General features: G+C 52.2%; 1 protein-coding gene across 1 annotated transcript in view; it reads right to left on the reverse strand.

The window, feature by feature from the left end:
- Positions 1-15,468, reverse strand: part of LOC102562607 (tyrosine-protein phosphatase non-receptor type 11) — a 75,461-nt gene extending 59,993 nt beyond the window's left edge. The window contains exon 1 of the mRNA XM_014610099.3: positions 15,383-15,468. Coding sequence (XP_014465585.1) covers positions 15,383-15,396 — 14 coding nt within the window. The 5' untranslated portion in view covers positions 15,397-15,468. The remainder of the gene's footprint in view (positions 1-15,382) is intronic.
- Between the last annotated feature and the right edge of the window lie 204 nt (positions 15,469-15,672).

Consider the following 15,672-nt stretch of genomic DNA (forward strand, 5'->3'; position numbering starts at 1 on the left):
TTTGCTGCTTTTAGCTGTAATGGCAACAAGCACGCTAACCTTCTGTTCAGCAGAGCTGGGATGAGTGCGTCCCGGGGCATGGGTGACAGGACGTTGGTTGGCTCAGCTTAATTAACAAGGGTGTCATTCCTTATCCCTGCAAAATCATCATGTGCACCAGTCAGAGCAAACTTTTGGCCAAAGATATGCAACAAGGCTCAGGCAGGAATAGCAGCAACTTACTGATGCGCATATGGGAAACCCACAATACGCACGTCTACCGCCCACCCGACTGCGCCCAGTCTGCCACCCCCCTTGAACACTGCCCCTCAACACTCAGCTTGCAAAGAGAAATTAGGAGCACTGAACCTCGGAGGGACAGGAGAGAGATGGGAGGAGCGACACAGTGTCTTACAGGAACTGGGGTTGAGCTGACACATGCATGGCTCAGACTCATATGTGGTGGCTTAGAATTGGCCTCTCTTGGGAGGCCTGTGGCCAAAATGCTGGGGAGCCATCATTTTAAAGTTCCTTTGCTCCATCTGGTGGTTAGAAAGTTGTAAACTTGGTTGAAGTGTCCATACGGAGCTCCTCTGTCTCGATGAGACATAAGGCGGCAGCTTTTGACACGTGCAAAATGCTGGCCGCTTGCTTTATAGTGAGCCCATGCAGAGAACTGGCAGGACTTCACTCACGCTCAGGGTTTCTGCGAGGAAGATGGAGGTAAACGCGTCCCCTGGAAAGGGGATCAAGAGTGTCGTGGGTTGGCCACCCCTACGCTAGAGGTTGCTGAAGGAGGCCTTACAAGACATCCGCTTGCAGAGCTGTCACCTGTCTCTGAGCCTTGTTGACATGGTGATTCCTACCATTTACTTCATCCCCTTCCATCTTCTCCATCTTGGAGGCTCTCGGTCTTCCTGGTCCTTCTCCATCACCATTAACATGATCAGGTCCTACTGGCTGCTGCTGCCAAACCTTTGAGACAGAGAGACACTTGCCTAAGACAGTTGAATATGTCTCGGCGGATACCAAGGGCCACTCTAAGGCCTTTTTGTGCTCCTCCAAGGGGCCTGCGTGAGGGATGAGCACTTCGCCAAATAGGCAACTGGAGAATTGACTTCAACGTGCAGGCCATGGAGCTGGCTTGGACCATGGAGATCAACTGACTTCTTGCCATGCAATGGTAGCCCCTTTGGGCCAGCAGTGTTTAGTCTAATGGGAGCAATAGGACTGTCCTTGCCCAGCCTATTCTGTGGAGCACGCGGAGTACTTTCTCTCTTGGGTTGTCAGTCCAGCATTTTTCCTTCAGTCATGAAGTCATACAAAGCTTCTTCAGCAAGAGCTGCTTATTCCTCTTGGCAAGGAAAAAAAAAAAGACCGACACCAACCTGCTTTCCTCTTTATCAAAACACCGCAGCAGGAGGCAGGGAGGCGGCGGCCCAGCCAGAGCATCACGTCGCTGTCGGCATAGCTCACGTGCTAAAGGATTTCTTCTACATCAAATGAACGGGGCGGTCGTGAAGGCAAGCATCTGAGGAGCTGCAGCTGGGGCAGCCGTGTAGGAGCTCCACAGGGAGCCTTCCTTAAAGATAGGGAATCTCAGGCATCCAGGAGGGATTTGAAACATTAAAAAGCAGCATGTGTAGTGACTGAGCAGCTTACAGTCCCACCGGGGGGCAATACTTCAGCTCCTGTCCTCACCTGGCTCCAACTGGTGAGCAAGAGGTGATCTCCATGCACCCCCTGAGCTCAGCCTGTGCTCTGAAATAATCACACGATGCTAACTGCTGACAGGCGGGACTCGGAGCGTCTGTTTTGGGGACCGTGCGGAAGAGAGAAGGACATCCTGCCCGCTGTCCTGCAGGGCCACCCAGCAAAACAGGAGGAAACATTTGCATTGCTCAGGGAAAGTCAGTGCATGCAAAGAAAGGAGGCAGGAGGCAAGGAGGAGCCACTCCAAAACAGCCCCTCGTCTCACATCCATGCTTCAAAGTCTGAAAGAAAGGGGATGAGGGCAGAAGATTACAGCTGCCGGATGCAGCAGTACCCACATCCAGGGACCAGACAGGTGGCACTAGGCAATGGCACATTAGCTTCGTCCCAAGCTCCCTCCCCCTTGGCACGAAACACAACGGGAGCCGAGGACAGCCCACCCTCCGACTGCCCCGTCCCCTGACACACCGCTGTCCAGAGGCCACACGGTCACGTGCACTTCTGCTGGGCCCGAATTTGACTTTCAGGATTATATAACACTACAAGCTAATTGAACGACAGGCTTATTTTGGACCCGGGCAGGGTGACAAGGCAAAATATAGCCCATAACAGGCCCGTGTCCCCTTTGAAGAGATGCCAGGGTTATTTTTTACCTAGACACATCATGAAGGAGCGGAGAGAAAAAAAAATGCCATGGCTAAATTTAGGATTTAATCAGTGGCTGGGCTGGTTACACTTCTTAGGGAAGAACTTGAGGGCAACATTTTGGGGCGGTGGGGGAAGGGACCAGGACAGAAATAGCTCTGGCAAGTACCCTACATGGCATGGGCCCTGCTTGGCAGTGGGGTGGGGGGGATTTGTGTTTTGTTTTGAAATTAAATATATTTTCTTGGTTCTTTCACCCCCTCTGAGAAGTGATAAAAGCCCGAGGACAGGACCGGTCCAGGAATGCTCTTGCTCTGCCCCTTTCCTCCGCCATTTGACAAATATCCCAAATGACCCCACGTCTCAGTCCGCTCACAAGGCGGCATTGTCTTGATTTTATGCATAGCTTTTCATGCCAGCTGTGGGGCACAGAGGCAAGCCATCGTTGCTCCGGCAATATTTCAAAAGGAAGCGATGCCTTCTCAGCTAAGAGCTCTGCGGAGAAGACGCAGAGCGAGGCTCTCGTCCAAAAGACCCCGACGCTACAAACTGTTTCTGGTCCCGAAAAGCAGCTGTAAAAACACCCCCACCCTTTGATTAGCATAACACCCATGGAAATCATTAACCGCATTGACATATTCTGCAGCAGGTCTCCCCTCGGTCTCTCCCGTTGGAGCTGTGCCACTTTGTACAGCATATTTCAAAACTCAGTAGAGTGGGGGATTGGGAGCTGTGTGGCCATTTCCCAGGTGAGCTGAATGCAAATAACCAAAAAGCTGGAGCGTTCTCAGTTTTGGGATAAAATAGATGTCCAATGCAGGGTGAGCTGCAACAGGAGAGACCGAGAGCAGGTCACCCCAGACTGCTCCATTGCACGTGAGATCGGGCACTTTCCCGGGCAGCGCCATGCTGCAGTGGAAGGACACGTCTCCCTCCACCCTGGTGACGATGGGGAAGTTCAGGCAACGGCTTCAAGGCAGCTGCTCCCCTATGCACATACTTTATTTTAGCAGGGAGGCAGGGTACTTGTTTAGCATCCACTGAACACAGCTTCTGGAAGGGAGGAGGTAGGAGACATCTTTTTCTCCCCCCCCTTAAAAAAAAATTCAGGCTTACTATAACCAGCACCGGATCAAGCTAGATAGATATTTAAGTGCAGACTTATGTAAAGCCTGCATGAGATTAGCAGGCAAGCTAATTAGAGTCACGCCAGTCCGGTTTTAATAGCTGCAGAATAGCAACAGGCTGAGGGTGATAAACCATCTCCGTCTCTTGTTACGTGAGCTGCCAGAGCGGGCTCTTGTCTAACTGGGTCAAAGAAAAAGGGTGGGCTTAAGAGGGGCTTTCCTGCAAACCTCTGTAATCAAAGCCATCCCTTATCTCCCCCAGCTGGAGCAAAGTCACTCCGGAAGATTGCTGCCGAGGGATTATCTGGGTGGTAAAGAGGGAGAGCATGCAGCCTAGGCCAGCGAGATAGCGGAGCCGCACCCTCCGCTGCAGGGTCCCAGAGCGAGAAAGGCAGGCAAGCTCACCAGTCTCCTTTTCACCCGCTCCCATGCCTGAAACCAGCCAGGCCCAGAATCCGCCATGCTCACATGACACGACATCCCCAGGGGGTAGACGGGAGTGGAGACTTGAAAACCCTCAGCCCGGCTCCCTGCTGCTTGGGCAAGACACGAGCCACGTCAGACAGGCATGGGGTATACAGACAGAAAAGCAAATGTGACGGTACCCACCCATTTCAGGAAGAGGCAAGTCGGGTATTACCTCCCCTCACCCCCATCATGGGAAACGATGACCGATTCGATGGGCATCTGGGCTGGCAAGTCTTCCCACGGTCATTTTGGGGCACTGGGCTAAATGCAACCCGTTGCCCTCCAGCTGAGGGCTAGTACTGCTCTCTACTGAATGGCATCACGACCGCAAGTCCGGCATGTCGGTCCTACACTCTGTAAGGTGGAGTGGGAGAAACAGGGTCCTGGCCCTGCCACCCCAAAACCCATGAAAGGGATGTGCCCCGATGCCCGGGAAGCATTAAAAGACCAAGATCATGGGGCAACTCAAGGGCTACCGCCCCGCCTCCTTCCACCCAGACACGTTGAGACTGTTTGTGGGTTCGACACACATCCTTCCCCAAAGCCTGGATCTCACGGGCACGTGGACCGTCCTCTCCAAGTCAGCCAGCAGTCACATGGGCATCTGCTTCACGGCTTTTATTTTTTTTCCTCCTTGGGAAGGAGGAAACACATGAGCAGCAGGTTGGGGAACTGAACCCCAGCCAGCACCTCCCACACAGGAAACTTTGGAGCAGATGCTTACGCTGAGATGGGGCCTCACAGGATAGTTATATCGGGTCCCTGACAGCTGGACTAGAAAACGCTACTGGACCTTCCCGCCCTCCCCGGGGAGGCTTTCGCCATTGAGAAATGCTGCAACAAAGGGAGATAAGCGTAATCCCTCCTTGCCACAACAGGCAGCCCCTGCACAGGGCTGAAGCTGGGGATTGCTGTTGTGATTCACCCGGCAGCACTCGCCTGGCAGGAATTGCAACACAGCATTTCAACTGAGGACATGGCGCAGCTGCCAGGGGCGACTGCTGAACCAAGTGACCTCTCCCATTCGCTCCATTTATCAGGGTGTCTGCTGCTCCCATCACAAGACAGGTGAAACGATGGCAGAGGCGGGGCAAAGGAGATTCTCCTAGCCAGGGTGCATGCTAATGACTACTGCCAGGTCAGAGAAGCAGAGACACGTCACCTGCCTCTTGTTTTGCAACACAAACCTGGGGCCAAGAAGTGGGGAGCCATGAAGCAAGTGATGCAAGGTAGACAAGTGATGCAAGGTAGACAAGTGATGCAAGGTAGACCAGGGAAGAATTTAGGCGCTAAAAATCTCAGTGGGATCTGATTCCTTCCACCAAGCGGTCCTTGAAATGTTAGAGAAACAGTGGAAGTGAGAGAGAGAGAGAACAGATAGCACACAAATGCAAGTTGCCTGATGATCACTCTAGTGTATAAAATAATAAAAGACGGTGGGGAGAGGGGATATGGGTATTTCTCCAGTGCACTCATTTATGGACAGGAACCCCACAAAGAGCAAAGCAAGACTGCAGATGAAATCTGCCCTTGGCTCTTCCATCAGTTTTGAAGGAGATGAATCAGCCGAAGGAGCTCTACTCCCCACAGACAGATTAGTGGCTGATACGGTCTCCCAGCTGTCCATCTCGCCTGCCGCACCTGTGGCGGCACCACAGGATAGAAAAGAGCCTGGGCCTTGCAGTAGGTAAGGGGGGAGGGCAAGAAAGAAGCAACATTTGGGGGAGTTTGCATCTGCTGCAACACTGGAAAGCAAGAGGTCGGTGCAAAATCTGAAGTTTGAAATCAGGTTGGCGCAGAACCTGATTTCAAACCGGTACAGGAACTGGCACATTTTGGCTGCCCCCTAAGCAAGGGAATGGTCAAATGACCAAATGCTGTCAGCTGCACCCAGGGAAAATTCTCTACATATCAGGCCTGATTCTCCCTTGCAGCAAAATCCTGAGTTTTGCCAGTAATATTAAGCAAATCACTGAACCTCCCCCCACACTCCCTCCCAAAGTCCTTTTTATGGTAGCATCCAGCTTGCTAACATTTTCTCTGGTTCCTGCCATCCACACTGGGGGGGGGTCTTGTCTTGTCTCTAGCAAGGACAGAACTAGCTCTGTACACCCCCAAGACCCACCCTGCGGATCTGTGAAACAGCTTAACTATTCGGGCAGATCTCTTTGCTTTTTTCACCAGACTGGAAATGAGATGAGGAAAAGCAGGGGGAGACAATAAGTGGACATCTCTTCCATATATGTCCTTCGGTCCCTGTGAGCAGAGGGGATGGTGCTGACACAAGCAGCAGTCTGAGCTGTTGGGGGGTGGGGGATTGCATATATACAGGAAACGCCCAGTTCCTGATTTCCAGTTTGGTTTAAGAAGACGAATTTCCTTCTTCCCTTCAGACGCATGCAGGAAGCCTGCAAACAGCCCAGCACCGTGATCTGCTCGGGTCCCATCCTATGCACGTTTCCTGAAACACACAATTGAGCTGCAGGAGCGCGGTTCCTCTGCCCTTCCCCGCCCCGAGGCAGCCGGAGCCACGGCAGCTCCTGGACGGGGTCCTGGGGTTCAACACCTGGAAGGAGGATGCAGATTTCTGGTTCACACCTGGGACAGTCCAGCATTTCTCCCTACTCCTCCGGGAGGGTGGGGACCTATTTTTAGGTCTCAGGTAGCTGTTATTTAGGCTGCCAGTCCCTCAGGCCAGGGAAGGAGTCTTGGTGTCAGACCAAGCGCAATAAAAATGCTTTGTGGGCCATCAGGAAGAGCTGGGCCAAATGAATGTAGGACATCTGTTTAGGCCCATTTTGAGGGCCTCGTTGCAGCTCGGAGAAGGTCAAACAAGCAAAGAGTTTCCCTCCGGTGTTTCTATGATGCTCAGCCCCCATCCGCCACCTACTCTATATGGGAGGGAGGGAAATGCCAACACCATTTCAACCCACACACAGGAGAAGAGACCTGCTGAGGTCACGCTGCAAGTCTCAGGGACGCCGCTGGCCACCGATGCCGGCCCTAATGCTCTACTAATGCTCACTGCTTTGGGGGGTACCAGTCCCCACCACCCCAACCCTTCTTAGGAGAGGAAGAAGCAGGCTGCTAAACACCAGCCGGGTGGGAGAGACCCCCGCACGCTCCACATCGCAACACACGACGGCAGGCAGCTCCCGGAGCCGTGTCCTCAACTTGGGTTCGCTAGCCGGAGGGCAGCTCCGTCACAAACCCAGGCAGGGAGGACAGGCTGCATACCTGCCACTCTCAGCATTTTCTTTGTCATTTCGTGGGGGTGGGGAGGAGGTTTAGCTCTTTCTGTCCCTCTCTCAGCACCTCTGCTGCTTCCTTAAAGGCCAAAAAGCAACATCCAGTGGATTTCCTCCGCAGCGTTTGAAGAACGGGTCCTAGAAACGAGACGATGCTCATCTCGCTGGGAGGAGGAGGGGAGCTGGGCTCTTCCTGGGCTGCAAAGGGAAGCAAACGCAGTTCGGGGTGTGCAGGGCGGACTACCGACTTCCTCTTTGCACCCGCAGCCGTTCTGGTGGCACTGCAAGTGAGAAATTCACCTGGCAGCCCACGAAAGGGGATGCAGCCCTGCCAGGTCATAGAAATCAGAGAGAAGTAGAGCTGGAAGGGACCTCCAGATACTGTCTAGTCCTACCTCCTGCCTGGAGCAGTTGCACAGGAGCAAGAGCAGCCCGCACAGCCCCAGAGGTGAAACCACCACACCTGAGCAGAGACGCCGGCAAGCCGGATCCGCAGCCCTCTCCAGGCAGCGCTATTCCTTTCCTTCCACTGGCTTTCATTCAAACCCTTCGCTGCTCACCTGTAAGAGCCTGGTCTGTTTAGGCTCCGGAGTGCTTGGAGCAGACCCTTGCTCCAGCTCTGGGTTTTTGTGGAGCAGCGGTACAGCCTTGCACTGGGAAGCTCTCCCAGGGCCTGCTCAAGGAAGCCACTACCAAACAAGCTAGGATGCTGTTTCAAAACTAGTGCCTCTTTTGCACTCTCTCCCCCGCATGCCCACTCTTATTGCATGCTAGGGATACCTTTGTGCAGCTCAGCTTAATTCAGTTCCAAAGACGACGTGTTGTTGAAGCCCCTGCCTGCAAAAAGGAAAATAGGGCTGACCTCTGACCATTTACCAAACTATTCCTCTCCTGCACCAGTCTAGAGCTCCGGTCCTGGAGTGGGAGCACAGAGAGACAGCCACCGTGGGGGATCAGTCATTCCCAGACCGCAGGGACTTTCCCTGTCATCTGGGTTGCAGTGAACACTTTCCCAAGTTCAGTCCGCAATACTGTTAATGAGTATCAGAGAGGCCAAACACATTAGGTTTTCCCTTTTTGTTTTTTTTATTCCTTTCTTCCTTTTAGCTAGTCCAGAAATTACCCCCAGCTGCCAAAGCAAGCAAATATTGCAAATACTTAAGGTTAATATTTACAGTTAGATTCAGCACAGGAAATGTGTGCGCTCTCTGTAAAGGGAACTGGGGAGCCCAGGACGCCGGTTCCATGGTGCTTAGGAGGGAGGGGTTTTGAGGGGCATGATGTTTCCTGTTAAAACAATGTTGTGTCATGGTTAACAAGCCAGTAAGGAAGTTTCAAGGGGAAAACTCGAGGCATGTGCAATGGATCTGTTTTGCTGTTTGAACAGCTTGGATCACAATAAAGCTGCCTCCCAGCGTGTTGTGCACTTTAATGTACCACCTTGTGGAAAGGACACGGAGGAAGGGGTCCAAACGGATCTACTGGCTTAGGTAAACCTATCCCCACCTTACACTGGGGAGCCAAAGTAATATTGGAGTCCCCTTCTAGAAATAGATGAAAAGTAGCCTTAAAGGGACCCTTGCTAGTAGGCTGATGGATGACAAGTGTTGGATAAGCTAAGAGCTGGGCCTAACTTTCACCCCAAAATGGAAAGGACACTTTTTTTCTCTGGACAAAGGCTTAAGCTGCAGACTAGGTCTGGATTTGGAAGACCCCAAAAAGCTCCAACTTGTTTGCACCCAGGGTTTCTGTTCGGTCCCCAATACAGGCAGAAACTCTGCACGCTCCAGTGAGATTCTCGACTCGATTCAACCTCCTGCCTGTTGCTTCTGAGGTTTCCCCAAGGTGTGAGAGCTTTCTCCTTGAGCTTTTCCAGAGCCAGCAGTGTCCGTACTATGTGGTTCTGGCCAGAGCAAGCACCACTGGGAGGCCACCACATCCTCCAGCCCTTTATTTTTATTTGAATTGAAGACATTTGTTTGATGTTTGACCTTGGCCCTTCAGTACCGGAGGCACAAAGCTAGTCCAGCCACAAAAATGGAGTGATCCATCCACACTGTTAATGGCCAGTCCCTATGAAGTCCTTTAGGCCAGCAGTTCTCAACCTTTTTTGTACCAGGACCCATTTGTGAACATGGATGGCCAGTCCCGACCCAGTGCCCCCAGTGTATGGGGCGGGGGGGCTTAGGCACAGGGGGGCCCAAGCAGCTCCTCGCAGACTGAAACTGTGCCTGCAACCAGAAACCCACAGTTTACTACATTTTTCTCTTTCAAAGGAGAACCCATTTCTAAAGTCTGTTCAAGACCCTTTCATATATTCTCCTGACCCGCTTTTGGGTCGTGCCCAAACAGGGTGAGAAACTCTGCTTTAAGCTAAGCCTCCTGCATCACTGCTGGCAGCAGGATATGCAGATCAATGTGTTGAGGAGGGGGAAGGTGGTCCTTGCTTGGGGAATTTATATAGTCTATGACCAGAACAAGTCCCCTAAAATCCTCAGTACCAACAACGTACAAGCAAGGACAAACTCAGAGAGATATTTTCATACCAGATTATGTTTCCAATTCAAACAGGCGTCTCTCAAAATCCCATCCCACATCTCTTTAAAAATACCTGCTCGCTTTGAAGGTCCCTTTCAGTATTTCCTTTCAGTATTTAGCACGCAGAAGTTCACCGGATTTGATCAGCAATATTTTTCCAGGGGTTGTAAGAAGAATTGAAGTCATTAACTCTGTAACTGCCTCCAAGTTGGCAGGTACAAGGTTAGAAGCACAGCCCTCCACTTCTCCATTTTCATGGGAAAACTTGGGATGAAAACTTGGCCTTGCTGAAATAATGAAAGGGAACTTCCCAACTGAGCACAAATCATTCACCCCTAAGTTGTTGGGAACTGCTTCGCAAAGTTTGCCAGGCTGTAAGTTTAACTCACTCCCTCTGGCAGAAGATAAGTTCACGGTATAATGTTGGAATAGATGCTGTTTTATTTTGCATTTTCTGGGGAGGACCCAGTCAGGCTCCCCAAAGCTAGACGTGAAGCCGCATTTGCACAGACCCCTTAGAGACAGCAGTATTAGAAGGATGAGTGCATGGTGTTGATTGCACACAATTGCTGCCACTGTATAATGTGTACGGAAGCCATTAAAGGCTTTGAGTTGACAGCATAGTTTTAGCACTAACATGCCCTCAGGGCGTAGAAGAAAAGGTTCAATAGCTACCTACACACACCGGAGGAGGGGAGGAAGGAGTCGTGCCTACCCTACTTGGATCTGCCATCCCAGAGGTATAAGAACAGGCAAGAACACAGCCTTGAGTCATCTGCAATCAACAGTGGGGCTGAGTCCTCCAGTTCAAAGCCACCCACCAAAGCCCAGTTCAGACCTCATGTCAACCTAATTCCTCCTTGCTGGAGATTTCACCAACAGAAACAACATCCGAATCGGGCTCGGATGAGGTTGTATTTGTTACAAGACTAATTTCCACCAGGCCTTGCTTTCCTCCTCCATCACGCAGCCTTGGGGAATGGCTGATGGCAGTAAAAGCCTTGCCCTGCAATAAGAGAATTTACTGGGTCCTGTAGGAGCCAGCAAAAGGCTGAGCAGCAGGGGCCAGGCATCTCCTTTCCAGAAGCAGACCACAAAGCACTCTGGGGGGTCTAGGAGTGATCTGTCAGGGGCTGGGATGCAGGATTGATCCGCCGAGCTCTGCACCGCAGCAAGAGACCTCTAATCTCGCCCGACCGGGAGAGTTATTCTTAGACTCCTGCCCTCTCAGCAAGCCAGGCAGGCTGCTCCAGCAGAACCGTGCTCTGCCTGGTCTTGCGGGGAGGGCTTTTCCGACGCTCGCACCCCATGGACAGTAAGGATGTCAAATACCCATGTTTTACCCCTGCAACAGAGCTGTGAGTCCCATCCAGGTCAGACATATGCTCAGTGCTCTGTCCAGACCCCTGATTCAGCCAGGAGCACCACAACACATCAAGCCTTCCTGAAGAGCAGAGAGCAAGGCTGTGAGCATCTGTCACCTGCTGAGCATCTCTCCTCTCCCCAGGGGAAAGGTGTGCAGTGGGAATGCTTTTATTTGCTTAAGTAAAAATATAAATCCTATGCATAATAATAAATGACGATGATATTCTATTATAATAATTTGCCTCTCCCCTCCCTGCCTTTCCCTCTAAAAAGGAAGTGGAGAGTGGATTTAACACATGGCGCGCCTTCCCAGGATAATACAGACCTTAACACAAGAGATTTCCCTACTGATTACAGATCCCCCCACATACACTTGGTAGCAAGCGCAGGAATTGCGTCACGTGCCACAGCTCGGTGTCCATCTCATGCCTGAGGATCATTCAACCAACAAGATGGAGCCTTCTTGCCTTAAGCCACGATCACAGTCTCACTGGGTGTGTCTACACATGCGTTTAAGCGGGCCTAAATTTAATGCGCATTAGTTTAACGCTCATTAAGCAGGTTTAGGCAGGCATCTACATGTGCAGGAGTTGAAACGCATTAACGCTATGTTTGGACTGACTTGGGACTAACGTTAGTTTCAAGTCAATCAACACATGCAGCATTAATGTGCTTTAACGTGTCTGCATGTTTAATTATCCATGCCTAAATTTGCCATTTTTACTGTGCATTAATGTAGACGTGTGCCCTTAATGCACATTAACTTAGGCTACTGCACATTAAAGCATCGTGTGTAGACCCGCCCACTGAGACCAACAGGACCGTGAGGACTGTGCGAGTAGGACCTGCCCCTGAACTTGTGTAACAAGGTTCTCTGAAGAATCAGCTCAGTCCCCCATCGCTTCTCTTACGTGATGTTCTAATTTGCAGCTGCCAGCTCATCAGGGCAAAGCACTTGCTATCTTGTTTGTGCGCCACGAGAGCATTAATAACCCAGGTGGGGGGCTGACTGGCTTCTTGGCAGCCTGTTTTAGGAATACTCGGAAGCAGATTTGCCCTACGTAAGAAAGACAGTGAAGTGTCAGCTCACATCTTGTGACACCCAAGTCACGTGGCCTACCCCACACCAGGGATTTCTATCTCAAACACCGAGGTGGAAATGGCTGAAAATAGCCTGCGCCAGGCCTGGCACTGAAACCTCTTCCCACAGCGGTGATGCAAACGGCTCTGGCAGTTCTCCTCTATGCTTTCTGAAAGTGGCCTCAGCGAACGCAGGATATTCCCCCTATGCTGAAAGCAATGCGGCGAGCTCTGAGCTTCAAGCAGGGCACTGCTCCGCTGTGCATGTGCCCACTGAAGTTAAAGTCAGGGGATTTGGCGTGTTTGAGTCAGAGAGGAAAACCTTCAGGTGATGCCCAGCCCTTGCACACAAAGCAATGACCCCCGTGGTTATACCCATGACCATGTTCGCTCGCAAGGGCCAAAGCTGGCGCTCATCCTCATCACAATCATTTTGATGCAAAGGGTATATATAGCCACAGTGGTGACACTTGAGGAGGATAAAACTGTATCTCAGCCTGGGCAAGAGCCATCAGAGCATCACTTCACTGAAGAGCCAACCCTGCCCCCCACCGTGCCCCCTCCCATCAGCCCCTACAGCCCAGCAGCACATGTCTCTGCCTTCCCTTTCCTTGGGAACGCTCTGCAGGGCCATACTTTGAATTCAAAGGATTAATTCCAAGGGCTGCCATGCAAGCCAGAAATGCTAACAAAGAAGAGAGCAGTTACAATGCCGGGGGTGCAGGAGAGGCACAAATCTTCAAGCTGCTCTTGTCCCCCCTGCCCGTGCATTTGTGTGTGTGTCGTGAACCACCCAACGCACTTCCTAAGCAGCTGGGACAGCCACTGTCTGAGCTGCTCCAGCAGGATTCAACCAGAGCTAAACATGCGGGACAGTCTCTGCACGCTGTGCACTTCAGAGCTGGAGGATGCAACAGAGCTATGCCCTTCACGTATCGGGCACAGCGAAGAGTGCCCGACACAGACCCAGCCAGCAGGATACACAGACGATGGATCAGATGATCCAAGCCACAAGTCCGGACCCTGCTCCACTGTCAGCAGATGCGTCCGGTAATCAACCAGTCTAGTTGGTCTAATAAAAGATACCACCTCTACCACACTGTCTGCTTTTGCTTTTTTAGATCAACGCGGCTGCAGCCTTTATCCCAGTAACCAAACGGGACACTTAATTGTCACATCCTTCGTTCCAACGAGCTGTTCCAAACAGGAGATCTTGAACTCTCCTATGAAATACGAACTTTCATTTCCACCTAGGAGAACTTTTACAATCTTTTTCCCCCTATACCTGAAGAAGGAAGCTGATGCCTGAAAGCTTGCCAATAAAGAATTTTGTCATTGTTGCAAAAATCTGTTGGTCTAATAAAAGATATCACCTCTACCACGGGTCCTGATTTCATGATCTGCGTTCTTTTTTCCCCCGTTACACTCTGGATCATAAACTTTCTGCAAGTCTCCCTTCACCACTTCCTAGCAACAGACTTCAACCCTTTTGTATTTAAACGCCCCAAGTTAAGAAGCCACACTGGGAATGAACACTTTAATATTAAACGAGAAATACTGGGAGCTAAGGAAATACAAATTGCTTCAGCAGTCGCCCGAGTCCTGAGACACTATTTCTAGGCGAGTAGGGAGTAAGAGCCCCTATTCATGCGGCCGCGCTGTAAAAGGCTCAGTACAAAAACACAGGACACAGACAGTCCCTGTCCTAGAAAAGGTTTTCAAGTGGCTTTCAGAGGAATCCCAACAGGCTCCCTGGACAGGAAGCTTGCTGACAAACAAGAACAAGCAGCAGAGGAAGCAGCCACTTGAGGGTTTTAGAGGTATCTTTGTGGGCCTACAGACAACCTGGGCAGGTGTTCGGGTTTCAAAGGCTCACCATCTGCTCCAGAGGAAATCCTTCACCATCTCTGCATGCATATTTGGCACACAAAGCCGGTTCAAGCAAGCTTGAAAAGTCTCCGGCGCAGAGGAATGAGAGGCCAATCTTGGTCCCCTTTCAAGCCTGGCTGATATAAGCTAAAGGGGACCGCCACCATGAAGCAAACGGGGCTCCTGCCTGGAACGGACTGGCAGAACGAGGACTGAAGTTGGGGACTGGCTTTTGTTTTCCGATCAGCATTGGGCTGGCCTGAATTTGAGGCCGAAATTTTTCAGGAAGTCATGCCGTGTCCGGCTGCTGGTTACATTTCAGGAAGGAGGAAAGTATCGCGGATTGTGACAACTCTTTGCACGACACCTCGCATCCCAACTGCTCATTTATTGTATGCTAAGCCATAGAAAAAAAATCATAGTGCAGCCTTAGTTCTGGAGCTGTCAAAACCCCTGATATACGAGATGTGCACCCGTTTGTGGGCATGGACCTTGGAGCTGGGCTTTAACTGCAGCGCGGTAACCAGAGCCACTCTACTGGGGTTAAAGCCAGCCTCACTGATAAGGGAACATCTCGATTTTGTGTAAAACACACGGTTCTGGATTCATAGACGTTGGGGCTGGAAGGGACCTTGAAGATCATCCTGCCCCAAGAGCAGGAAGTCATCTGCCCCCATCAGTCTGTCCTGCCCAAGTGCCGGGGGCTGGACCCAATGGTCTGTAAGGTCCCTTCCAGCCCCGAACACCTATGAAACTATGAAGTGAGCGCGAGGGGGAAGGAGGGGAAGTGCGACAGATGGGCGCTCACGCTGGTTTTGGTTTGTTTTAAAGCCCCCTCACTTTAGCAACTTTGGTTTGGCCAAGGAGAGAGCACGGCCGCACGCGCCGCGACACAACCCAAACTCTGCTCTTCCCTCCCCACTTCTATTCGTGTCCAAACAGGGGAAAAAAACAACCCCAACAACAATTCAAGATCAAAGCCTGAGGAGAGGAAACAGATCAGCCCTCTCCCCCAGCACCGCTCCGAGACTGAGCAGCCGAACAATAACTTCGCTTTCTGCGCGCCTTCCTACCCGGGGGCCGACAGCGAAATGCAACTTGGCACTTTCCACTTCCTTCATCCCCGCCTGGGTGCCGGGGCAGGGCGAGAGCTGGTACCTGAACAAGCCACCCTGGCTCCCAGCGCACTTCCCACGCCCTGGGCAAGACGCTCCGCTCGCTTCATTCCCGACCCCGTGCAGGGATCGCTGGAAGCAGCGATCGCCCCGAGCCGGCGGGCGCACGCACGGGCTGTCACCCGCACCGCGCAGGGGCAGAGCCCGGCCGGGCAGGGGAGAAGGCAGCGCTCACCTGCGGGACGTCATGGCCGGGCGGCGAGCAGAGCAGCGAGCGCAGCGCCGAGCTTTGCCGGAGCCCGGGCAGGGGTGTAGCGCTGCACAGGCAGGCGGAGGGGGAGGAGCCCCCAGCGGCTGGGCCCCGCCCACTCTTGCCATGTGTGGGCAGGGCACGCCCCCACCGGCTCCTCCAGGCCGCGCATTGGTCGAGCCTTAGCGGCCGGGCCCCGGCTCCGCCAGCTAGAGCCCGAACCCACGTGTCTGCCAGGGAAACCCCACCCCGTCACAGCGCGGGGAATCCCCGCC

The sequence above is a fragment of the Alligator mississippiensis genome, chromosome 13, assembly GCF_030867095.1.
Source record: "Alligator mississippiensis isolate rAllMis1 chromosome 13, rAllMis1, whole genome shotgun sequence".
Classification (NCBI taxonomy): Eukaryota; Metazoa; Chordata; order Crocodylia; family Alligatoridae; genus Alligator; species Alligator mississippiensis.